The sequence below is a fragment of the Oncorhynchus kisutch genome, linkage group LG10 (genome assembly GCF_002021735.2).
Source record: "Oncorhynchus kisutch isolate 150728-3 linkage group LG10, Okis_V2, whole genome shotgun sequence".
NCBI classification, from domain to species: Eukaryota; Metazoa; Chordata; class Actinopteri; order Salmoniformes; family Salmonidae; genus Oncorhynchus; species Oncorhynchus kisutch.
The window spans coordinates 20,652,452-20,674,447 of NC_034183.2; the positions used below are offsets into that span (position 1 = coordinate 20,652,452).

The following is a 21,996-nucleotide window of genomic DNA, read 5'->3' on the forward strand; positions in this document are numbered from 1 at the left end:
TATTTGACCTTTTTAACTAGGCACGTCGGTTAAGAACAAATTCTTATTTACAATGACGGCCTAGTAACAGTGGGTATACTGCCTTTTTCAGGGGCAGAACGACCAATTTTATACCTTGTCAGCTCGGGGATTCGATCTAGAAACCTTTCGGTTACTGGCCCAAAGCTCTAACCACTAGGCTACCTGCCACTCCCTCTCTAACCACTAGGCTACCTGCCACTCCCTCTCTAACCAATAGGCTACCTGCCACTCCCTCTCTAACCAATAGGCTACCTGCCACTCCCTCTCTAACCAATAGGCTACCTGACACTCCCTCTCTAACCAATAGGCTACCTGACACTCCCTCTCTAACCACTAGGCTACCTGCCACCCCCTCTCAAACCAATAGGCTACCGGCCACTAACCTCTCTAACCAATAGGCTACCTGACACTCCCTCTCTAACCACTAGGCTACCTGCCACTAACCTCTCTAACCACTAGGCTACCTGCCACCCCCTCTCTAACCAATAGGCTACCTGCTTCCCCCTCTCTAACCACTAGGCTACCTGCTTCCCCCTCTCTAACCACTAGGCTACCTGCCACCCCCTCTCTAACCACTAGGCTACCTGCTTCCCCCTCTCTAACCACTAGGCTACCTGCCACTCACTCTCTAACCACTAGGCTACCTGCCACTCACTCTCTAACCACTAGGCTACCTGCTTCCCCCTCTCTAACCAATAGGCTACCTGCCACCCCCTCTCTAACCACTAGGCTACCTGCCACCCCCTCTCTAACCACTAGGCTACCTGCCTCCCCCCCTCTAACCACTAGGCTACCTGCCACCCCCTCTCTAACCACTAGGCTACCTGCCACTCCCTCTCTAACCACTCGGCTACCTGCCACCCCCTCTCAAACCACTAGGCTACCTGCCACCCCCTCTCTAACCAATAGGCTACCTGCCACCCCCTCTCTAACCAATAGGCTACCTGCCACCCCCTCTCTAACCACTAGGCTACCTGCCACCCCCTCTCTAACCACTAGGCTACCTGCCACCCCCTCTCTAACCACTTGGCTACCTGCCACCCCCTCTCTATCCACTAGGCTACCTGCCACTCCCTCTCTAACCACTAGGCTACCTGCCACTCCCTCTCTAACCACTAGGCTACCTGCCACCCCCTCTCTAACCACTCGGCTACCTGCCACCCCCTCTCTAACCACTAGACTACCTGCCACCCCCTCTCTAACCAATAGGCTACCTGCCACCCCCTCTCTAACCACTAGGCTACCTGCTACCCCCTCTCTAACCAATAGGCTACCTGACACTCCCTCTCTAACCACTAGGCTACCTGCCACTAACCTCTCTAACCACTAGGCTACCTGCCACCCCCTCTCTAACCAATAGGCTACCTGCTTCCCCCTCTCTAACCACTAGGCTACCTGCTTCCCCCTCTCTAACCACTAGGCTACCTGCCACCCCCTCTCTAACCACTAGGCTACCTGCTTCCCCCTCTCTAACCACTAGGCTACCTGCCACTCACTCTCTAACCACTAGGCTACCTGCCACTCACTCTCTAACCACTAGGCTACCTGCTTCCCCCTCTCTAACCAATAGGCTACCTGCCACCCCCTCTCTAACCACTAGGCTACCTGCCACCCCCTCTCGAACCACTAGGCTACCTGCCTCCCCCCCTCTAACCACTAGGCTACCTGCCACCCCCTCTCTAACCACTAGGCTACCTGCCACTCCCTCTCTAACCACTCGGCTACCTGCCACCCCCTCTCAAACCACTAGGCTACCTGCCACCCCCTCTCTAACCAATAGGCTACCTGCCACCCCCTCTCTAACCAATAGGCTACCTGCCACCCCCTCTCTAACCACTAGGCTACCTGCCACCCCCTCTCTAACCACTAGGCTACCTGCCACCCCCTCTCTAACCACTTGGCTACCTGCCACCCCCTCTCTATCCACTAGGCTACCTGCCACTCCCTCTCTAACCACTAGGCTACCTGCCACTCCCTCTCTAACCACTAGGCTACCTGCCACCCCCTCTCTAACCACTCGGCTACCTGCCACCCCCTCTCTAACCCCTAGACTACCTGCCACCCCCTCTCTAACCAATAGGCTACCTGCCACCCCCTCTCTAACCACTAGGCTACCTGCTACCCCCTCTCTAACCAATAGGCTACCTGCCACCCCCTCTCTAACCACTAGGCTACCTGCCACCCCCTCTCTAACCACTAGGCTACCTGCTTCCCCCTCTCTAACCACTAGGCTACCTGCTTCTCTCTCTCTAACCACTAGGCTACCTGCTTCCCCTATATAGAAGAAAATTAGACAGATTTTGGTTTGTAACCCTTACATTGTTTTCCTTTCAATGCCCCAAACGAAGCCCTGTTTCAAATGATCCCTCTTTGAGAAGAACTGTTTCAGATCACTTCGCACTGGCAACTTTTTTTCATTTGTAAAAATATTCTGTTCTATTTTATTCTGTTATTGTCTTGACTGTGATAAGGGCTTTGGAAATAAGAGTCTTGTCTGCTAAATTAACAAAACAAGTCTGTCATTGCACAGCCATAGGCTTCTTCAAGTTAGCACCACTGCTGAGGTTAGTGCCTTTTTTGAAGACTGTGTTCCACAATATAATATAACCAGTTGATATTAGGCTTTACATAAATTTGTCGTAAACGGCAATATCTTTTTATTCTGAATATACAGTGCATTCGGAAAGTATTCAGGCCCCTTGACTTTTTCCACATTTTGTTACGTAAAATAGATTGCATTTTTTCTCCTCATTAATCTACACACAGTGGGCCTCCCGGGTGGCGCAGTGGTTAAGGGCGCTGTACTGCAGCGCCAGCTGGGCCATCAGAGACTCTGGGTTCGCGCCCAGGCTCTGTCGTAACCGGCCGCGACCGGGAGGTCCGTGGGGCGACGCACAATTGGCCTAGTGTCGCCTGGGTTAGTAGGGAGGGCTTGGCCGGTAGGGATGTCCTTGTCTCATCGCGCACTAGCGACTCCTGTGGCGGGCCGGGCGCAGTGCACACTAACCAAGGTTGCCAGGTGCACAGTGTTTCTCCGACACATTGGTGCGGCTGGCTTCCGGGTTGGATGCGCGCTGTGTTAAGAAGCACTTGGTTGGGTTGCGTATCGGAACCTTCGTCTCTCCCGAGCCCGTACTGGAGTTGAGACAAGATACTAAAAACAATTGGATATCACAAAATTGGGGAGAAAAAGGGGTAAAAAAGGGGTAAAATTCAAATAAATAAATAATCTACACACAGTACCCCATAATGACAAAGTGAAAACAGGTTTTTAGAAATGTATTAAAACTAAAAAACAGATACCGTATTCAGAACCTTTGCTATGAGACTTGAAATTGAGCTCCGGTGCATCCTATTTCCATTGATCATCCTTGAGATTGTAGTCCATCTGTGGTAAATTCAATTGATTGGACATGATTTGGAAAGGCACTCATCTGTCTATATAAGGTCCCACAGTTGTCAGAGCAAAAACTAAGCCATGAGGTCGAAATAATTGTCTGTAGAGCTCCGAGACAGGATTGTGTCGATGCACAGATCTGGGTAAGGGTACCAAAACATGTCTGCAGCATTGAAGGTCCCCAAGAACACATTAGCCTCCATCATTCTTAAATGTAAGAAGTTTGGAACCACCAAGACTCTTCCTAGAGCAAGCCATCCGGCAAACTGACCAATCGGGGGAGAAGGGTCTTGGTCAGGGAGAACCTGATGGTCACTCTGACAGAGATCCGAAGTTACTCTGTGGAGAAGGGAGAACCATCTCTGCAGCACTCCAATAATCAGGCCTTTATGGAAGAGTGGCCAGACGGATGCCACTCCTCAGTAAAAGGCACATGACAGCCCACTTGGAATTTGCCAAAAGGCACCTAAAAGACTCTCAGACCATGAGAAACTAGATTCTAGACTATTTGGCCTGAATACCAAGCGCCATGTCTGGAGGAAACCTGACACCATCCCTACGGTGAAGCATGCTGTGGGGATGTTTTTCAGCGGCAGGGACTGGGAGACTAGTCAGGATCGAGGGAAAGATAAATGGAGCAATGTACAGAGATCCTTGATGAAAACCTGCTCCAGAGCGCTGAGGACCTCCGACTGGGGGAGACCCTAAGAGCACAGCTAAGACAACGCAAGAGTAGCGTTGTCTTAGCTGTGTCATGCTGAAACAGGAAAGGGCTTTCACCAAACTGTTGCCACCAAGTTGGAAGCACAGAATCATCTAGAATGTCATTGTATGCTGTAGCGTTAAGATTTTCCTTCACTGGATCTAAGGGGCCTAGCTCGAACCATGAAAAACAGCCTCAGACCAATATTCTTCCTCCACCAAAGTTTACAGTTGGCACTATGCATTGGGGCAGGTAGCATTCTCCTGGCATCGGCCAAACCCAGATTCGTCCGTCGACTGCCAGATGCTGAAGTGTGATTCCTCACTCCAGAGAACGTGTTTCTGCTGCGCCAGAGTCCAATGGCGATTTTTACACTCTATGCGCTTCAGCACTCGGCAGTCATGTTCTGTGAGCTTGTGTGGCCTACCACATTGCGGTTGAGACGTTGTTTCTCCTAGATGTTTCCACTTCACAATAACAGCACCTACAGTTGACCAGGGCAGCTCTAGCAGGGCAGACATTTTACAAACTGACTTGTTGTTAAGGTGGCATCCTATGACCGTTGAAAGTCACTGAGCTCTTCAGTACGGGCCATTCAATTTGTCAATTTTTGTCTATGGAGATTGCATGGCTGTGTTCTCGATTTTATACACTTGTCAGCAACGGGTGTGGCTGAACTAGCCGAATCCACAAATTTTAAAGGGTGTCCACATACTTTTGTGGTGTATCTGCGTTCAGTCTGTCACACTGTCGCGTTTGTGTTGTCTGCAGGGGGGGCTAATCAACTTTGAGAAGAGGCGAAGGGTGAGTCATCTTTAACCTGTTCTAAACCACTAATTAGGTAAAGGGGACAAGTCATTGTTAGTAGTCAGCTTTATTGATATGACTGACCTTGATCTCTCTCTCTTATTCAGGAGTTTGAGGTGATAGCTCAGATCAAGCTGCTGCAGTCTGCGTGTAACAGCTACTGTCTTAGTGCTGATGCTGCCTTCCTGCGCTGGTTCAAGAACCAGCCCCAACACAGCGAGGAGGAGAGGTACAAACAACATCATCAATCATTCACGCTATCTGTACACAGTGCCTTCAGAAAGTGTTAATAACCCTCGACTTATTCTACATTTTGTTGTTACAGCCTGAATTTAAAATGGATTCAATTGCAAAAAAAAAAAAAATGGTCACTGGCCTACACACAATACCCTGTAATGTCAATGTAGAATTATGTTTTTAGAAATGAATTAAAAATGAAAACCTTTAGTGTCCTGAGTCAATAAGTATTCTACCCCTTTGTTATGGATAGCCCAAATAAGTTCAGCAGTTAAGATTTGCTTAACAAGTCACATAATAAGTTGCATGGACTCACTCTGTGTTCAATAGTAGTTTAACATGATTTTTGAATGACTACCTCATCTCTGTACCACCAAAAATACAATTATCTGTAAGGTCCCTCAGTCAAACTGTGAATGTCAAACACAGATACAACCGCAAAGACCAACAAGCCACTAAAATAATACTGCAAAAAAGATTGGCGAAGCAAATAACACTTTGTTTTCAGGACAAAAAGTAATGTTTGGGGCAAATCCAGTAACAATAACCTGAAACAAAAGGCCAAATCTACACTGGATGTTTCTGAGTGGCCTAGTTAGTTTTTTTTTTTTTACATCTACCTGAAAATCATTGGCAATGGTTGTCTAGCAATGTTCAACAACCAATTTGACAGAGCTTGAAGAATTTCAAAAAACGAATAATAGTCTAATATTGCACAATCCAGGTATGGAAAGCTCTTAGAGACTTACCCAGAAAGACTCACAGCTGTAATCACAGACAAAGGTGCTTCTACAAATAATTGACTCAGGGGTGTGAATACTTATGTGAATTAGATATTTCTGCATTTCATTTTAAATAAATTTGCTAAAATAAAACATGTTTTGGGGTATTTAAAAAAAATTATACAATAAGGCTGTAACACAGCAGTGTGGAATTACTCAAGGGGTATGAATATGTTCTGAAGGCACTGTGTGTGTGTTTCATAATTCATGACATTTAATCCTAGTAAAAATTCCCTGTCTTAGGCCAGTTAGGATCACTACTTTATTTTAAGAATGTGAAATGTCAGAATAATAGTAGTGATTTATTTCAGCTTTTATTTCTTTCATCACATTCCCAGTGGGTCAGAAGTTTACATACACTCAATTAGTATGTGGTAACATTGCCTATAATTTTTTAAATTTGGGTCAAATGTTTCGGGTAGCCTTCCACAAGCTTCCCACAATAAGTTGGGTGAATTTTGGCCCATTCCTCCTGACAGAGCTGGTGTAACTGAGTCAGGTTTGTAGGCCTCCTTGCTCGCACACGCTTTTTCAGTTCTACCCACAATTTTTCTTTGGGATTGCGATCAGGGCTTTGTGGCCACTTTAATACCTTGACTTTGTTGTCCTTAAGCCATTTTGCCACAACTTTGGAAGTATGCTTGGGGTCATTGTCCATTTGGAAGACCCATTTGCGACCAAGCTTTAACTGATGTCTTGAGATGTTACTTCAATATATCCACATCATTTTCCAGCCTCATGATGCAATCTATTTTGTGAAGTGCACCAGTCCAGTCTCAACGTTAACAGTGAAGAGGTGACTCCCAGATGATGGCCTTCTAGGCAGAGTCTCAAAGAAAAAGTAATATCTCAGACTGGCTGCTAAAAATAAAAGATTAAGATGGGCAAAAGAACATAGACACTGGACAGAGGAACTTTGCCTAGAAGGCCACCATCCCGGAGTCGCCTCCTCACTGTTGACGTTGAGACTGGTGTTTTGTTCTATCTCTATGCTTTGCTCTCTTTCATTCTGATTGTTTGATTCATTGTGCTGAGGCTAAATAGGCTGGTAGCAGTGACGTCATAATGATTCTTTGTTCATCTCCTGTAGCCATGCTATGTCTTGTGACATTGAAGGAGTCGGAGACAGCAGTCCAACCTTACCCAAACTTCGCAAGAGCATGGTTAAGAGACTCAGCCTGTAAGTACACACTGGAGGAATTTAAAAATGAAGGATACTGTACTTTACATTTAGATTTACAAGATATCTACCCTGAAATATAGACTTGGTATTGTTGTAGAATTCCTAGTACTATCAGATTTGGAACCTTAGCCTTTGACATAATATTTGTTATGTTTTAACAGGAAACAGTTATATCAGTGTGATGTTAGATCTATCTGACCCATTTGCTCTTCTTTTTTTTTTTACCTGACCATTTTCCCTCTGTCACCAGACTGTTCCAAGGAGCAGACTCAGCAGGTTGTTCCCCAGTGAGAGAAACACCTCGGTCGCCCCCTACTGGCAGCTCAGGGGAGAGCGTGGACTCAGTCAGTGTGTCGTCCAGTGACTCCAGCCCTTCAGACAGCGAGGGCCTAGGCATGACACCTATACACACTTCAGATGCACAGCAGAACAAGGTAAAGCACTAACACCCACTCCCCTATTGTTATATTACTTCAAGTATGTTTTACTAGCTAAGTTGGTGAGGGATTTACACACTCCATGTTTTACATTTACTTTGTTCTGTATTGTCACATTTAGTTTTCCCATCATGTGTAAATAATTCTAGGTATAAATTAGTTGTTGTAATTATGTCAGCATTGTGTGCTAACTAATGTATCTGTTTGTGTCCAGGTGTCCGAGTCTTGCTATTGCATTTCTCTCCACTCCATGGACACTACCTTGTCCTCAGCCTTCCTCCCTGGCCCACCCTGCATGCACCATCGCTTGAACTCCCTGATGCCCATGTCCCCCTCCTCTCCCCTGCCCCCTGCCTACAACACCCAGGCTCAGGACGCCTGCATCATCAGAGTCAGCCTGGAGCAGGGCAACGGCAACCTCTACAAGAGCATCATGGTACGTCTCAGCAGGAGATTAGTACTTTGATTCAGATGGCCAAGACATTTTGAATAAATGTATGGAACCATTTTAGTGGTTTTTGATTGGTACATGGTGTTGTTCCCTCCCCAGTTGACGAGTCAGGATAAGACTCCAGCAGTGATCTCTAAAGCCGTGGCCAAACACAACCTGGAGAGTGAGCCTGGGGAGGGATACGAGCTGGTGCAGGTCATCTCTGATGAAAGAGGTACAAATATTCTCCCTGTCACTCAAATATCACACACTCAGTCTTTCATAATCTCATTTGTAATTACTGACTTGTGATATTGTGGGAAAAATCCTTCCTTTTCCAGAGCTGGTGATTCCAGACACCGCCAATGTGTTTTACGCCATGAACACCTCAGCCAACTTTGACTTCCTGCTGCGTGTGCGAGGCACTGCTGGGCGGTCGGTCCAACTGAGGAGTCACTACGCCTCCACATTCCCCCGTGCCCAGCAGCGCTCCAGCCTGTTGCTGCGCCTCAGCAAGGTCACACTGTGACCCCCAGGACAAGGGCACTATGCCTGGAGGGACACATTCAAATGTTTTTGTCATTTAGCAGACACTCTTATCCAGAGTGACTTACAGTAGTGAGTGCGTACATTTTCGGACACCCGACTGGATGGGCTGGGAGTGGTGGTGGGAGACTGAAAAGGACCAAACATGGGGGAACGAATTGAAGTCGATGAGTTTAGACTCTGAATTCTCTATTCCCACATTCCCTTTCCCTAATCAGACCCCCATCTCTTAGTGCTCCCTCTCCCAACATCCCTTCCAGTAGTAGCCTGTGGCCTTCCCTTTCTGGCACTTCCCCCAAACCCCTATGGACTATTATGGATGTGTAGTGGGACAGTGGTGCCATATAGATGTCTATGGCAGAGCGAGACAGTCGTCGTCCCCCCTCTCCACATGAAGAGGTTTTGCACAGGTAGGAAGAGTGACTCCAGCCCCCATCAGTATTCAGCTTTTTTATCGACTCTTTTCTTTCCTATGGAGCCTGTATGTTTCCTATTAGAGGGAGCTGGGAGCCTGGACAGAGAGCAAGACTGAGATGTCCTGTTGCCTTTATTAACGGTGATGAATGATCGGCTCCTGTGTCAGTGTTAATCTGTGTGATTGATTGACAGGAGCTGTGTGATGTCTTCTTTGTTTCCATTATTTCATAGTGTGCACTGTGTGTACCACTCAGGACTGCACCTCTCATTGTTAACTGTGTGATGAATGCCAGTATAGAGGCATTCTGATAGGTTACTACTTGGTTTTAACAAAGTTTTTGTCCTTTTGATATTGTTTAGCTGTCCTATCTCACCTTTTAGGGTGTATTGACACATAGGATGGGGCTCTATGCGAGGCCCGGATTGCGCTGCCTGATGCATTGATTAGCAGTCCTAATAGAGATGCACTTGTTAGAGGCTAGGTGATGTCCGGAGGTGGGAAGTAGGTGGAATGAGTGACATTTACATTTTCGTCATTTAGCAGACGCTCTTATCATTCATCTTAAGATAGCTAGGTGGGACAACCACATAACTCAATCATAGTAAGTACATTTTAGTTTATGAAAGGTAATATATTGAGGGGGATTATTTAAGATACTCTTTGAAGAGTTAAGGTTTTAGATGTTTTTGGAAGATGGGCAGGGACTCTGATGTCCTAGCTTCAGGAGGAAGCTGGTTCAAACATTGTGGTGCCAGGACAGAGAAGAGCTTGGACTGGAATGAGCAGGAGCTGCCCTCCCGTAGGGGTGGGAGGGCCAAGAGACCAGAGATGGCAGAACAGAGTACTTGGATTGGGGTGCAGGTTTTGAGCAGAGCCTGAAGGTAGGAAGGGGTAGTTCCTCTTGCTGCTCAGTAGGCAAGTGTCATGGTCTTGTAGTGGATGCGAACTTTGACTGGCAGCCAGTGGAGCTGACGGGACATGACAAGTGCCTGGATTAGGACCTGCACCATTTCCTGTGTGAGGTAGGGTCGTACTCTACGGATGTTGTAGAGCCTGAACCTGCAGGAGCGAGTCACTGCTTTGATGTTTGCAGAGAACGACAGAGTATTGTCCAGGGTCACGCCAAGGTTCTTTGCACTTTGGGAGGGGGACACCGTGAAGTTGTCAACTGTTATAGAGAGGTCTTGGAGCAGGCAGGCCTTCTCTGGGAGGAGGAGCAGCTCTGTCTTGTTGAGCTTGAGGTGGTGGTCTGACATCCATGCTGAGATATCTGCCAGGCACGCAGAGATGCGTGTCGCCACATGAGTGTCGGAAGGGGGAAGTAGAAAAATGGTTGTGTCATCCGCATAGCAATGATAGGAGAGACCATGTGAGGATATGACAGAGCTGAGTGACTTGGTGTAAAAAGAAAAGAGAGGGCCTAGAACCGAGCCCTGGGGGACACCAGTAGTGAGAGCAAGTGGTGCAGACACAGATCCTCTCCACGCCACCTGGTAGGAGCGACCTGCCAGGTGGATGCAATCCAGGAGTGCGCAGAGTCTGAGATGCGTAGCCTTGAGATGGTGGAGAGGACGATCTGATGGTTCACGGTGTCTAAGGCAGTGAATTGATCTAGATGAGAACTGAGAGAGTCAGCGTTGGCAGTGCGGCGAGCCTCTATGACACAGAGGAGAGCAATCTCGGTGGCGTAACCAGTCTTGAAGCTGGTTGGTTCAATAAGATCGGCACGCTCAATTGTTTTAGAAATAAAAGAAAGAAGGGATACCTGTAAAAAATTTACATAGTGTTGGTTTCTAGAGGAGGGTAGCGACTCTGGCCATTTTGAAGTCAGAGGGGAATACAGCCAGTGGTCAGGGATGAGTTGATGATTGAAGTGAGGAATGGAAATTGTCTGGAGAAAGGAGGTGGTGATGGGGACGAGTGGGTAGATTGTCGGGCTGCCGGACCTCACTAGTCTCAGGATTTCATCTGGAGAGAGAGGGGAGAAAAAGGTCAAGGCGTAGGGTAGTTCTGTGTGAGTGGGACCAGTGGACTGGTGGCTGAATGAATGAGGAGCGGATGTCGTCAATCTTCATTTCAAACTGGTTGACAAAGTCGTCCGCAAAAATGGAGGGAGGGGGTGGGGTATTGAGGGAGAAGGTGGAAGAGGAGTTTCCTAGGGTTAGAGGCAGAAACGTTATATTTTGAGTGATATAAAGTGGCCTTAGCAGCGGATACAGAGGAAGAGGAGGAAGTGAAAGGATGTTAGGTCCTCCGGAAGTTTAGTTTTCCTCCATTTTCGCTGTAGCCGTTCTGTAACCTCGCAATAAGTCACTCAGCCACAGAGCAGGAGAGGAAGGCCGAGCCGGGTGGGAGAAAAAAGGACAGAGCAAGTCATAGGATGCGAAAAGTGAGGAGAATAGGGTCGAAGATTAGAAGGGAGAAATTACAGGATAGAAGAGAAGAAAGTAGTGGGAGAGAGCGAAGTTTGAGACGGGCACATTAGCATCTGGGTAGGGGATGAGTGGGTAGGGTTGGAGGAGAGGGAGACGGAATAGGAACAGCAGTGATCAGACCTGGAGGGGGGGGGGGGGGGGGGGGTGAGAGTAGTAGGCGAACAGTCATCTGCTCCTCTCCTTTTCACCGCTGAACAAAGTGAAGTGTCGTTTTGTTTCTCTTCTATGTGTTTTTTAAGGGGAAAACTTGAAGAGGGTAATGCAAGACAATGGTTTTAAATATGTGAATTCAGATGTCAGAAAAAAGCCAGTGTCAGATTTGCTGTGATGCATTTGGAATGGTGACAGAGGGACAGACTCTCCCACTCTTAATGCTCAGTGTTTGCACACTATATTCAGTACTGGGGCTTATTCAGGTGCAGCGTTAACGTCTATCCATAGATCATTCTATCACTTACTGTGTGTGTACTCTTGGGTGGAGTCAGATTTTCAGGAGCAACGCGCACCTTTTGGTAACATGATACCCTCGCCGGTCCAACATGATACCCTCGCCGGTGTTCCTAGACCCGAGAATAGCAACATTCACAAGTGTGCGATAGCAGATATTTTCTTGTCATCTTCCCATTTGTAGTAAAGCAAAGAAGAATCACGTTGAAATCATCACCACTGAGTTAATAAGAAAAAAGAAAAACTGCATATTTGATTAATAGCTACATGTAATGAAAGTTTCGGTTCTTTACATTACCTCATCAAGCAAGCCCTTTAGCTTCCCACATCTTCCCCATGTGAAATAATCCGATTTGTAATTAAATAATGAGGGTTTTTTTCTGGATCGAAAAGTGGCTTAGGGCCTCCCGAGTGGCGCAGTGGTCTAAAAGTGGCATAGGGCCTCCCGAGTGGCGCAGTGGTCTAAAAGTGGCTTAGGGCCTCCCGAGTGGCGCAGTGGTCTAAAAGTGGCTTAGGGCCTCCCGAGTGGCGCAGTGGTCTAAAAGTGGTGTTTAGGCATTACTACAGATCTGGGTTCATTCACTGTCCGGGGCCGGAAGTCCCATAGGACGTCGCACAATTGGCCCAGCGTCATCCGGGTTAAGCGAGGGTTTGGCCGGGGGGGGGGGGGGGGGGGCTTTACATGGCTCATCACACCCTAGGGGCTCCTTGTGGCGTGCCTGCAGGCTGACCCCGTCGCCATTTGAACCGTGTTTCATGCAACACATTGGTGTGGCTGGCTTCCGGGTTATGCTGGCTGGTGTAAAAGAGAGCGGTTAGGCAGGTCATGTTTCGGAGGACTCATGACTCTACCTTCGCCTCTCCCGAGCCTGTGGAGAAGAGAGGCGGCGATGAGTGGAGTTGCAGCGGAGTTGTGGAGTTGCAGCGATGAGACAAGATCGAAGAAGGGGGTAGTACTTTTTTTTTCTAAATCTATTTAAAAAAGGGGGCATTAGGCGGTGGACATGGCTGTGGGCGCTTTCGGCCTGTTGACGCGGCTGAATGTAGTCGGGGCCCTGAGCAAGAACATTCTAGAGCCTTCTTGGCAGCGGAGAGAATGTTGCTATTTTAAAGTACATTTCTTACAGTTCTAGTCACAAATTCTTCCATAGAGCTTAGAGAATGTGCAGTTTATAAACAGCATTTCACCACTTTCATAACTTTTGTTTTCACGGATTTATAGCAGCACTGGTGCTTATTTCTTAGAGCAGTTTAAATTGATAGATGTCAAGTTAATTATTTTGTGAACTTAGTGCCAAAAGAGAAAGAGGAACAAAATCTGTTTCTGGTTCCATTTCAACCAGTGTGGCGCAATAAATAATACGTTCTGGTTGAAACTTTGAGTGGAGAACACCTGCGTAGACAGGCCTACATACTACAGAGCCATCCATTTTGTGACAAAATATGACATTCACGTATTGCTTCGTACTCCATTTACAGGAACTGTAATGTGTGCCGAGCCTCTTACAGGATGTTCCGTTGGAAATGTACTGTGCAGAACAGACTGTCATTCAGAATAGACATGTCCGTTCTTACATTACTTTTCTATCTACAACATTCTGAACAGCCAGCTCCCTGTGCACCGAGCCTCACCCAAACAAACACTCACCCTCAATAGTTTGTCACAGACGATATGAATTACATTTTCACACTAGCCCACACTGACACTAATTCAGTTCCTCCTGTGCCGAGGCCTCTACACACTGACACTAATTCAGTTCCTCCTGTGCCGAGGCCTCTACACACTGACACTAATTCAGTTCCTCCTGTGCCGAGGCCTCTACACACTGACACCCACCCCCCTTTTAACGGAATCCCACGGATACCGGCTCTCCCACACTGCCTAACCAGCATTAACACCTCCACCTGTCTAACCCACACAGTGAAACCGGTCCCTACCATATACACTCCTACGTTTCATCTATTCTCTCCATCACACTGGTTATTACTATAACGCTCATTCTCTAATACTGACATTCTGGCCATCTCACTGAGCAGTGTACTGGACTGTTATTGGTCATTCAGTACTAAATGCTGGGCAAGATGTACTGTGGTCGATTCTCCCTGTGTTGATTCTCATGCAACACTTGTGAATTTTCTCTCATGAACTCAATTTGTGCGTCTTCACTGCCAAAATTCTCTACCTAAATAAATGATCATTACTATGATGTTGTTTATTTGTTTGACCCTTTAACAACATAAGATTTACAGAGTTGAACAATACTTCCAGTTATTATTCTGGTACAAACAAGTATCATAAATGAGTTATTACCATCTACTTGGTCATTTCTTTACCATAAATTAGTGAAACAGTAGCTAGGTTTCCATCCAATGGATGACAGATTTTCAGGTGAATATTCTAAAATCTGCATAAAAACAAAATGCGCATTTTCCCACCAGATCTGATTCCATCAAATTTGACTTGTTTCATATAAAAGGCTGTGATGTAGTGCACTATAAATACCTTTTGTGGTTCAATTCCCATGTACCGAATACATTTTTTTTAAAAACAAGTTAAATGGGTTTCCATCACATTCAACTCCACTGATGGTGCTCACCAAAAATGTGCCCACTCTGGTATTGGCATGTGCACTCTAGCCAGCAGGGTGCAGTATAGCCAGCAGGGTGCAGTATAGCCTACATGAGATTATTATGGACAAAAGAGTGATGTAGTTTTATTTGTCAAACGGCAGCCCAGCATCGATGATCATGTCACCAGAATAAGACCCTCAATATTTATTGGAAAGTCACATCAAGCTCATCACCTTGCACTTTCACCACCCTGTGAAGTTCATCATGATGAGATTCGAACACACAACCTTTGTTAACGCCCACCCATTCTCCCCAACCAACCACCCTGCTATCGTTTGTCTGTCTCTGTGATTGTAATTCACTGTATACAAAAAGACTTTTCCACATTTCCAATAAGCAATTTGTGTGTTTCACAATCTGATACTGGGTTGCTTGATACACACGGGAAACTGTTGTGTGAAACCCAGCAGCGTTGTAGTTCTTGATGCACTCAAACCGGTGCTGCTACCATACCACATTCAAAGGCACTTGTCTTACCCATTCACCCCCTGAATGGCACACACACACTGTTCATGTCTCAAGGCTTAAAAACCCTTCTTTAACATGTCTCCTCCCCTACACGGATTCAGATTGAAGTGGATTTAACAAGTGACATCAATAAGGGTTCATAGCTTTCACTTGGCCAGCCGGTCATAAAAAGAGCAGGTGTTCCTAATGTTTTGTACACTGTAAATGTACAAATTGCCCTTTTTGAATAATCTTCTACAGAACAGTAAATTACAATTCACATTTGGCAGTACTCGCACAATCAATGTTAAATTAATCTTTCTATCCCATGTGTGATCATTGAAGACATCTTTCACGATCAATACATTTATTTTAGAAATCAATGTTTCAGATATAATTATCAAATGAAAGAAACATGACATTTAGCAGGCACTAGTTTGAATCAAGTCTGTCTTGAGCATTTGGCCATAGGTTCCCATTGACATCATTCGTTTCTGTAACATGCCATTAGAAAGCAGTTTGAAACAAACACCACACAAAGACCCCAGCAACTTCATTTTGGATACATGTTTACTGTATAGGGGATGCATTACATACATCTGATCTTAATATCAGATTTATTAACTTACTGAAGTAAAATCATTCATAATATTACATTACAGTATAACATACATTCATTATTCTCAAAACCATTATATAGGTTTACCAAATGGTTAAGTGATTATCAATTAAGAGCAGTCTGATTAAGTCAATTAAATGTATTTAAACAAATGCAAAGACAATCCTATCAAAAGTAATGTGAGCATTGCATTGTGAAAGGCAATTACTTCATATGAACATGTATTTCTAGATGAAACACTGATTACGTTTGAAAAACAGACTGTATGATTGCGTTGTACTTAGTCAATCGAATAATGAGACTTGTGAAACGGCCTTTTTGATGATCTGTTTTGAGTTTGGTACAAAGTGTTGTGAAAAATGCCCCAAAGGGATCAAATAAATCATAAAAACACTTAGTGCCATTATTGATCTCAGAGCTCAGTTTAACACAAAGGTTTAACACATCTATAGTACAGTACCAGCAGTAAGTTTACCAAATATAACAACTGTTCCATAAATAATTGCTATCCACAGTAATCGTACTATTATCTCCACTATACCAAAAGCTATAAAACATACAAAACTTAAACATGACCTATTATCTTAGCATTAACGAAACCTAACCAGTGGGTATTGAACATCAATAATACAAGATGAGTTATCTGAGACAGGCTGAGTGAACTAGGCTACAGTAGCCTGATCCCATCTGTATGTGTGCTTTAGCCAACTCTGCTGTGCCACGTGTGGTCCTTGTCAAGCCAAACATGAATGTAGGGTATCATGACAATAGTCCCAGGAGTTGTCTTAAGACAGATCTGGGACCAGGGCATGGGTACAGAACCTCTTCCTCTGCTTCCAGTGGAGATCCATTGGTCTGACCAGGGGTCTATCCATTAGTCGGGATTCAATTGCAAAACGTTTGGTCTGTTGCAAAATGTTTTACAACGGTTACTGTTTACTCTAGGAACCAAACAGAACGAAATAGGGAGGGGCCTACCTGAATTTGTCCAACAGAAACTCATTTTAATTTCAAAAATGTTCTGTCTGGAGTAAACTGTTGCAAAATGTTTTGCAACATACCAAACATGTTTCTATTAAATACACCCCAGGCCCTACCTCCCCCCTTTATGGTAGCCCTTGATCATGACTCACAGTTCAATTACATTACAAAAGAGTCATTGGACAAAAGGAGTCTTCTGTACGAGGGAAAGAGCGCCGAAGCTTGGTCTTAACATTAACACACATCGCTTGCGGTACAGTTTTAGAAGCATAATGACCCTATTTTTCATGTCAGCAATAAATCATTTTCTAAAAACAAATGGTTCAATTGATACGCACCTTTTATAGGGTTAGGGTTCCCACACAGCCTTATGTTAGTGCTTGTTTACAGAAAAGACAGAAGACCGAGTGGACTACCTTTGCCAATTAGCAATCTGTCTCCGAACACCTGTGTGTAAACGGAAGGACACCACAACGTGTTGTCACTGAAGAAAAAAAACACTCGGCTGCAACTGTTAAAATCAGTTAAAACAGTGAGTATTTGTGAAATTATTTTGATGTGAAATGAAAATAAAGGGATTTATGTTTCTAGAACCGTACGGCAATTGAGAATCAATTCACGTTTAGATTGAGTATTTGGCTGTTTTGGCTTCCAGAGCCAATTTGCCTTTAAACAGCATGTAATGTCCTTGGACTATAAGGAGTACTGTTAGGCTCCTTTAGTCCATTATTGGGTTACCCTTGTGGCTGATCATGGACGGTTCGAAGCCAGGGTGGCGGCGGGCATGCTTAAGCAGGTGGTCGCTTCGCATGAAGCGCATGGCACACAGTGGGCACTGGAACTGTTTCTCGCCCGTGTGAGTCCGCAGGTGGCGGATTTGTTCATCAGAACGCGAGAACTTCTTGTCACAGTTGGGCCAGGAGCAGTTGTAGGGCTTCTCACCTGGGATGGAATGAAGAAAGTTAGTATTCACAACCAACATCCTTGCTTCTCTGTATGCGATGCACACACACGGTAAGCATAGCCTCGATTGCTCGGTCATCCATTACATTGGACTGTAGGCTAATAGATGACCAATGGAGGCCAACATGCTGACTACACCAGGCGCGCGTGTCCACCATTGGGCGCATGTTGATTCTGTCCATCCACACCTGACGTGATCAGGACATGCAGGTTTAAAATAGCAAACTAACTCTGAACCAACTATTCATTTGGGGACAGGTCAACATACATGAAGCATTCATGGACATTTTATCTAGCTTGTACAATGTCCTCTTTTTTGTTGGATCTTTATAGAATTTTGCCCAACTTTGAGTCAAACAAAATGGTGTTCTCTACTTTGACAATTAATCAACAGATAAAAGGGGAAGCCTAGTCTCTCCTCTAGTTTTCTGTGGATTTTATAAGGCCATTGGCAACCAACTGGACTGGAGTGTGGATAAGGTTGCCAACGGTCCCGTATTAGCCGGGAATCCCTTATATTGGGCTAAATTGGTTTGTCCCATACAGGACCTCCCTTGTCCCGTATATTCATCCAATCACATTATAGTGTAAATACGGCAATTCCTACAAAGTAATTTGTTGTTGTTGTTGTTCGGTCAGTTTGGCATATCAAGGAAATATGGATAAACCTGAAAAAAAGACTGGAGTTACTACAACAAACAATGGGAAGCAAAAAAAGATGTGGGTTAAGTGGTGACTCAACGAAAGCTTTCTGTACTTCATACCATCGGGAATTCTCAAATTGGCCATGGAGGGGAATGACCTAACTCAGCATGCATCCACATAAATGCACAAGGCCATGCTAGCTAAACGTGCTAGCAGTATTGGCACATTCTTCGTGACGTCTACTGCGGAAAATGACAAAAATCACGGCCTTGTATGTGTACCATACTGTTAAACATGGACTCAGCTACAACAGTACCGACTGTCTTGTTAAGCTCAACGATGTTTTGTTTCACGACTCAAATGTTGTGAAGATGCACTTGGGAAGAACGAAAGCTGAGATGATTCCAATTAATGCGGGATATACGGGATATTTTGGAAGATCTGTCCCCGAACGAAGGTGAGCCCGTGTATTTCTCAGTTGCCAGTGATGCCTCAAACAAGGGAATAGAAACATGTTTCCAGTGTGCGTTTAGAAACATGTTTCCAGTGTGCGTTTAGAAACATGTTGTTTCCAGTGTGCGTTTAGAAACATGTTTCCAGTGTGCGTTTAGAAACATGTCTGGAAAAGCATGAACTGGAGATTACACATCCCAGTCTATGCAGCAGATAATGCCAATGTCAACTTTGAAAAACACCACTCCGTTTACCAGTTATTGAGCAGTGCCAACAATTGCATTCTGAAAGCTAATTGCCCAGCTCACATAGCTCATAATGCCTGCAAGCACGCCTGCGATCAGCTGTCAGTGGATATTGAGGCAATTGTTTTAATGATCTACAGCCACTTCTCAGTATCTGCTTCCCGAAGAGAGGAACTGCGTACATTTTTTCCCTTTGTTGAGACATTGAGTGGCGTGAAATTCTGCGACATGTTTGCACACGATGGCCCTCTTCATCCAGCTGTCGATCGTCTCCTGCAAAGCTGGCCAGCTCTTACATCATACTTCGTGTCCCTTGGGGAGACCTGTCCTGTGGCACTGAAGAGTACTTTTAAGTACGAAGAAAAAACGGAAGCTGCTGAGATTTATCTGTGCTTTTTACACAACGTGGTGTGTGTTTTTGACCAACTCGTAAAAAACCTGGAGGAAACAACACTCTGCATCACAGATGTTTACGAGGAAGTCCAAAATGAAGATGCTTCAGCGGAAACAGGACAGCTTTTTTAGAAAAAAACAAGCGGCTGATGAACAAACGATTGTCAGCACAAAGGTCCAAGCAGTAACAGGACGTTGAAGTTCTATGACACTGTCATTACATACACTGACGAGTGGTATGACTTCTCACCGGAAAATGTAATGGTGAAACTGAAACCAATTGGCCACTATGAGGAGCTCTCCTTCACTGACCTGGAGCAGGTGGTGGTGGCCCTCCAAATGACAGACAGTCAGTATGGACCAACTCTATGAAGAGTGTTGTGCCGGGAGGAAATACAGACAGGATACCACAAAATACACTAGTGAGTAGGTGGCAGTTTTCCAAAACCTAGGAAAAACCAACATGTTCAGGATTGTCTCATTTGTCCTCAGTGTGCCAGGCTCAGATGTCTTTGTAGAGAGGATTTTCTCTCTGATGACCATTAAATGATCAGACTCAAGAAACAGATGCAGCACAGAGCTGATCAAAAATGAACTTCAAATATCTGTGAACTGTGACTAGTCATGTAAGGGTTCTCTCTGGCTATACAACATGACAAAGGACTGCTTGAATCAGTCAAGAGCAGCAAAAAGATATCAAAGTAAAGACCTGTGTGACTCATGCCCCTCCTTTCCCTCCTTTCGCATTTGAATTTAAAAAAAGAAATTGCTGTAAAAAGGTCCAAATTGTGATTTCTTTGATCATTTAGTCACACGTTTACATAATGATACAGTTTGAGTAAAGTTATAGAATAAATGGAATATAAAAATGATTTTACTTTCCAATTGAGTATACACTGTATATTCAGTCGCACAACACCATATCCACACCGCCGTGGCACCGTTCACTGGCACGCCACCTTTTGTCCCTTACTTGGTAGTGAGAATGTTGGCAACCCTAAGTGTGGACCTTCATCTTCCAATCACCCGCATGAGTATATGTTTCTAAAAAAAACAATGAGATGGGAGAGACAGGACTTGCAGCACATCAAGCGTTTAAAATAGAACCAAGTTCTACTTTAGCGCTTGGCTACACAGACGATCCTTGACTCGTGCGAGCAGTTGGGATGAAATGATTGAATAACATGTATGTGTACATTTATTTAGCAAAACTCGCGCACGCATCCAGGCCGGTGTGGTCAGCATGAAAACGACCTGCTAAACTTCGCACATACATACCTGTATGTGTCCTTATATGCGACTTCAGGTGAGACAATTTTCCGTAGGCCCTGACACAGCCATCAAACGTACAAACATGTCGTTTCTTTTTAACAATTGGAGAGTGCGATAATCCGTGTCGCTCACCACCTGGTATGAGCGATATGCGCGCGAGTATGGATACAGGCGTCGGTGTTGGATTGGTGGAATCGGACATCGTGTTGTAGCCGCCTTCCCCGCATGAGATGTTGACGTCTGTATCAGTTCCTCCAAATGAAGAATTACTATAATCCTGCAAAGCCAACATAGGCTGAAATCTTCCATGCTCATCAATAACTCCGGCAACGGCCATGATGTTGAATCTTCTATTTCTTCTTCTATGGGATTATGTTGGTCCCTGAAACATACGTTAGATGTGCATGCCGGCACCTACTGGATGGGGTGAACACTGCAATTTTATCATAAATGATCTGGGAAGGGGGAAAGCATACTCCTAATTTTCCACAAAAAAACACAAATGTACTCTTTCAGTCGGGTTCAAATGTATACTCAAATCTTTACATAGCCTCAGGAGCGTGAAAGAGGGAGACATCATGCAATATTTCCTGTACTGTTTTAAATCCTGGGGATCCAAAAATCCTTTCACTGTCTTCACAATTAATGTCTAGTTTTTTAAATGGCACAGGACAAACTAATACAAAATCTATCACTTGTGCAATAAACCAACAATGTCAACCTTCCTCAACGTCTCACACATTGCACCAAATGTGGGTGTAGCAGGGTCTGACTGGGAAGAAAAATCGACCCTGGCATTTCGGGCTGCTATTTATTAAATGCAAGTCATCATATTTTTCAACAAAACACTGAATTAATGCATAATAATTGCTCAATGTGTATTTTCTCCTTTGCCAAGATAATCCATCCACCACATTTCAAGAAACTGATTAAACAGCAGGATAATTGCACAGCACCTTGTGCAGGGGACAATAAAAGGACATTCTTAAATGTGCAGTTTTGTCACACAACACAATGCCACAGATATCTCAAGTTTTGCGGGAACATGCAATTGGAATGCCGACTGCATTCCAATATCGTTTTAGAGAATTTGGCGGTACGTCCAACCGGCCTCACAACCGCAGACCAAGTGTAACCACGCCAGCCAGGACCTCCACATCCGGCTTCTTCACCTGCGGGATTGTCTGAGGAGGGTTGGGGGGGATTTGTTCAGTGTATATACAACATTTATTCAGTGATTTTCTTCTTTGTCTAACATATGTGTTTATTCATTCACTACTAGGATGTGTAACACTTTATTTTAAGGGTCCGTAATAAACCATTTATAAGGCATTTATAAATTGTGTGTTCACCATTTAGTAATCATTACCCCCACATTAACAAATAATTTACTACTCATTAGTAAACTATTTTTGCATTCCCTAAAGTGAATGCTATTTACATGTTATTAATACTTTATAAATGTTTTGAGTGACCAGTGAAATTTTGCACAAAAAGATGGACA

At 44.8% G+C, this 21,996-nt stretch overlaps 2 protein-coding genes across 2 annotated transcripts in view; one reads left to right on the forward strand and one right to left on the reverse strand.

Annotated features, from left to right (window-relative positions):
* The window catches only part of LOC109898775 (ral guanine nucleotide dissociation stimulator-like 1), a 34,425-nt gene extending 17,874 nt beyond the window's left edge, over window positions 1–16,551 (forward strand). The window contains exons 11-17 of the mRNA XM_031833294.1: window positions 4,893–4,925; window positions 5,036–5,157; window positions 7,038–7,127; window positions 7,381–7,564; window positions 7,782–8,003; window positions 8,118–8,232; window positions 8,339–16,551. Coding sequence (XP_031689154.1) covers window positions 4,893–4,925; window positions 5,036–5,157; window positions 7,038–7,127; window positions 7,381–7,564; window positions 7,782–8,003; window positions 8,118–8,232; window positions 8,339–8,526 — 954 coding nt within the window. The 3' untranslated portion in view covers window positions 8,527–16,551. The remainder of the gene's footprint in view (window positions 1–4,892; window positions 4,926–5,035; window positions 5,158–7,037; window positions 7,128–7,380; window positions 7,565–7,781; window positions 8,004–8,117; window positions 8,233–8,338) is intronic.
* Window positions 15,474–20,866, reverse strand: LOC109897891 (Krueppel-like factor 9). The gene is made up of 2 exons (XM_020492539.2): window positions 20,499–20,866; window positions 15,474–17,463 (listed from the first exon to the last, which is right to left on the reverse strand). Exons 1-2 carry the CDS (start codon window positions 20,827–20,829, stop codon window positions 17,240–17,242), a joined length of 555 nt encoding a protein of 184 aa, XP_020348128.1. The 5' UTR covers window positions 20,830–20,866; the 3' UTR covers window positions 15,474–17,239.
* Window positions 20,867–21,996: the final 1,130 nt, after the last annotated feature.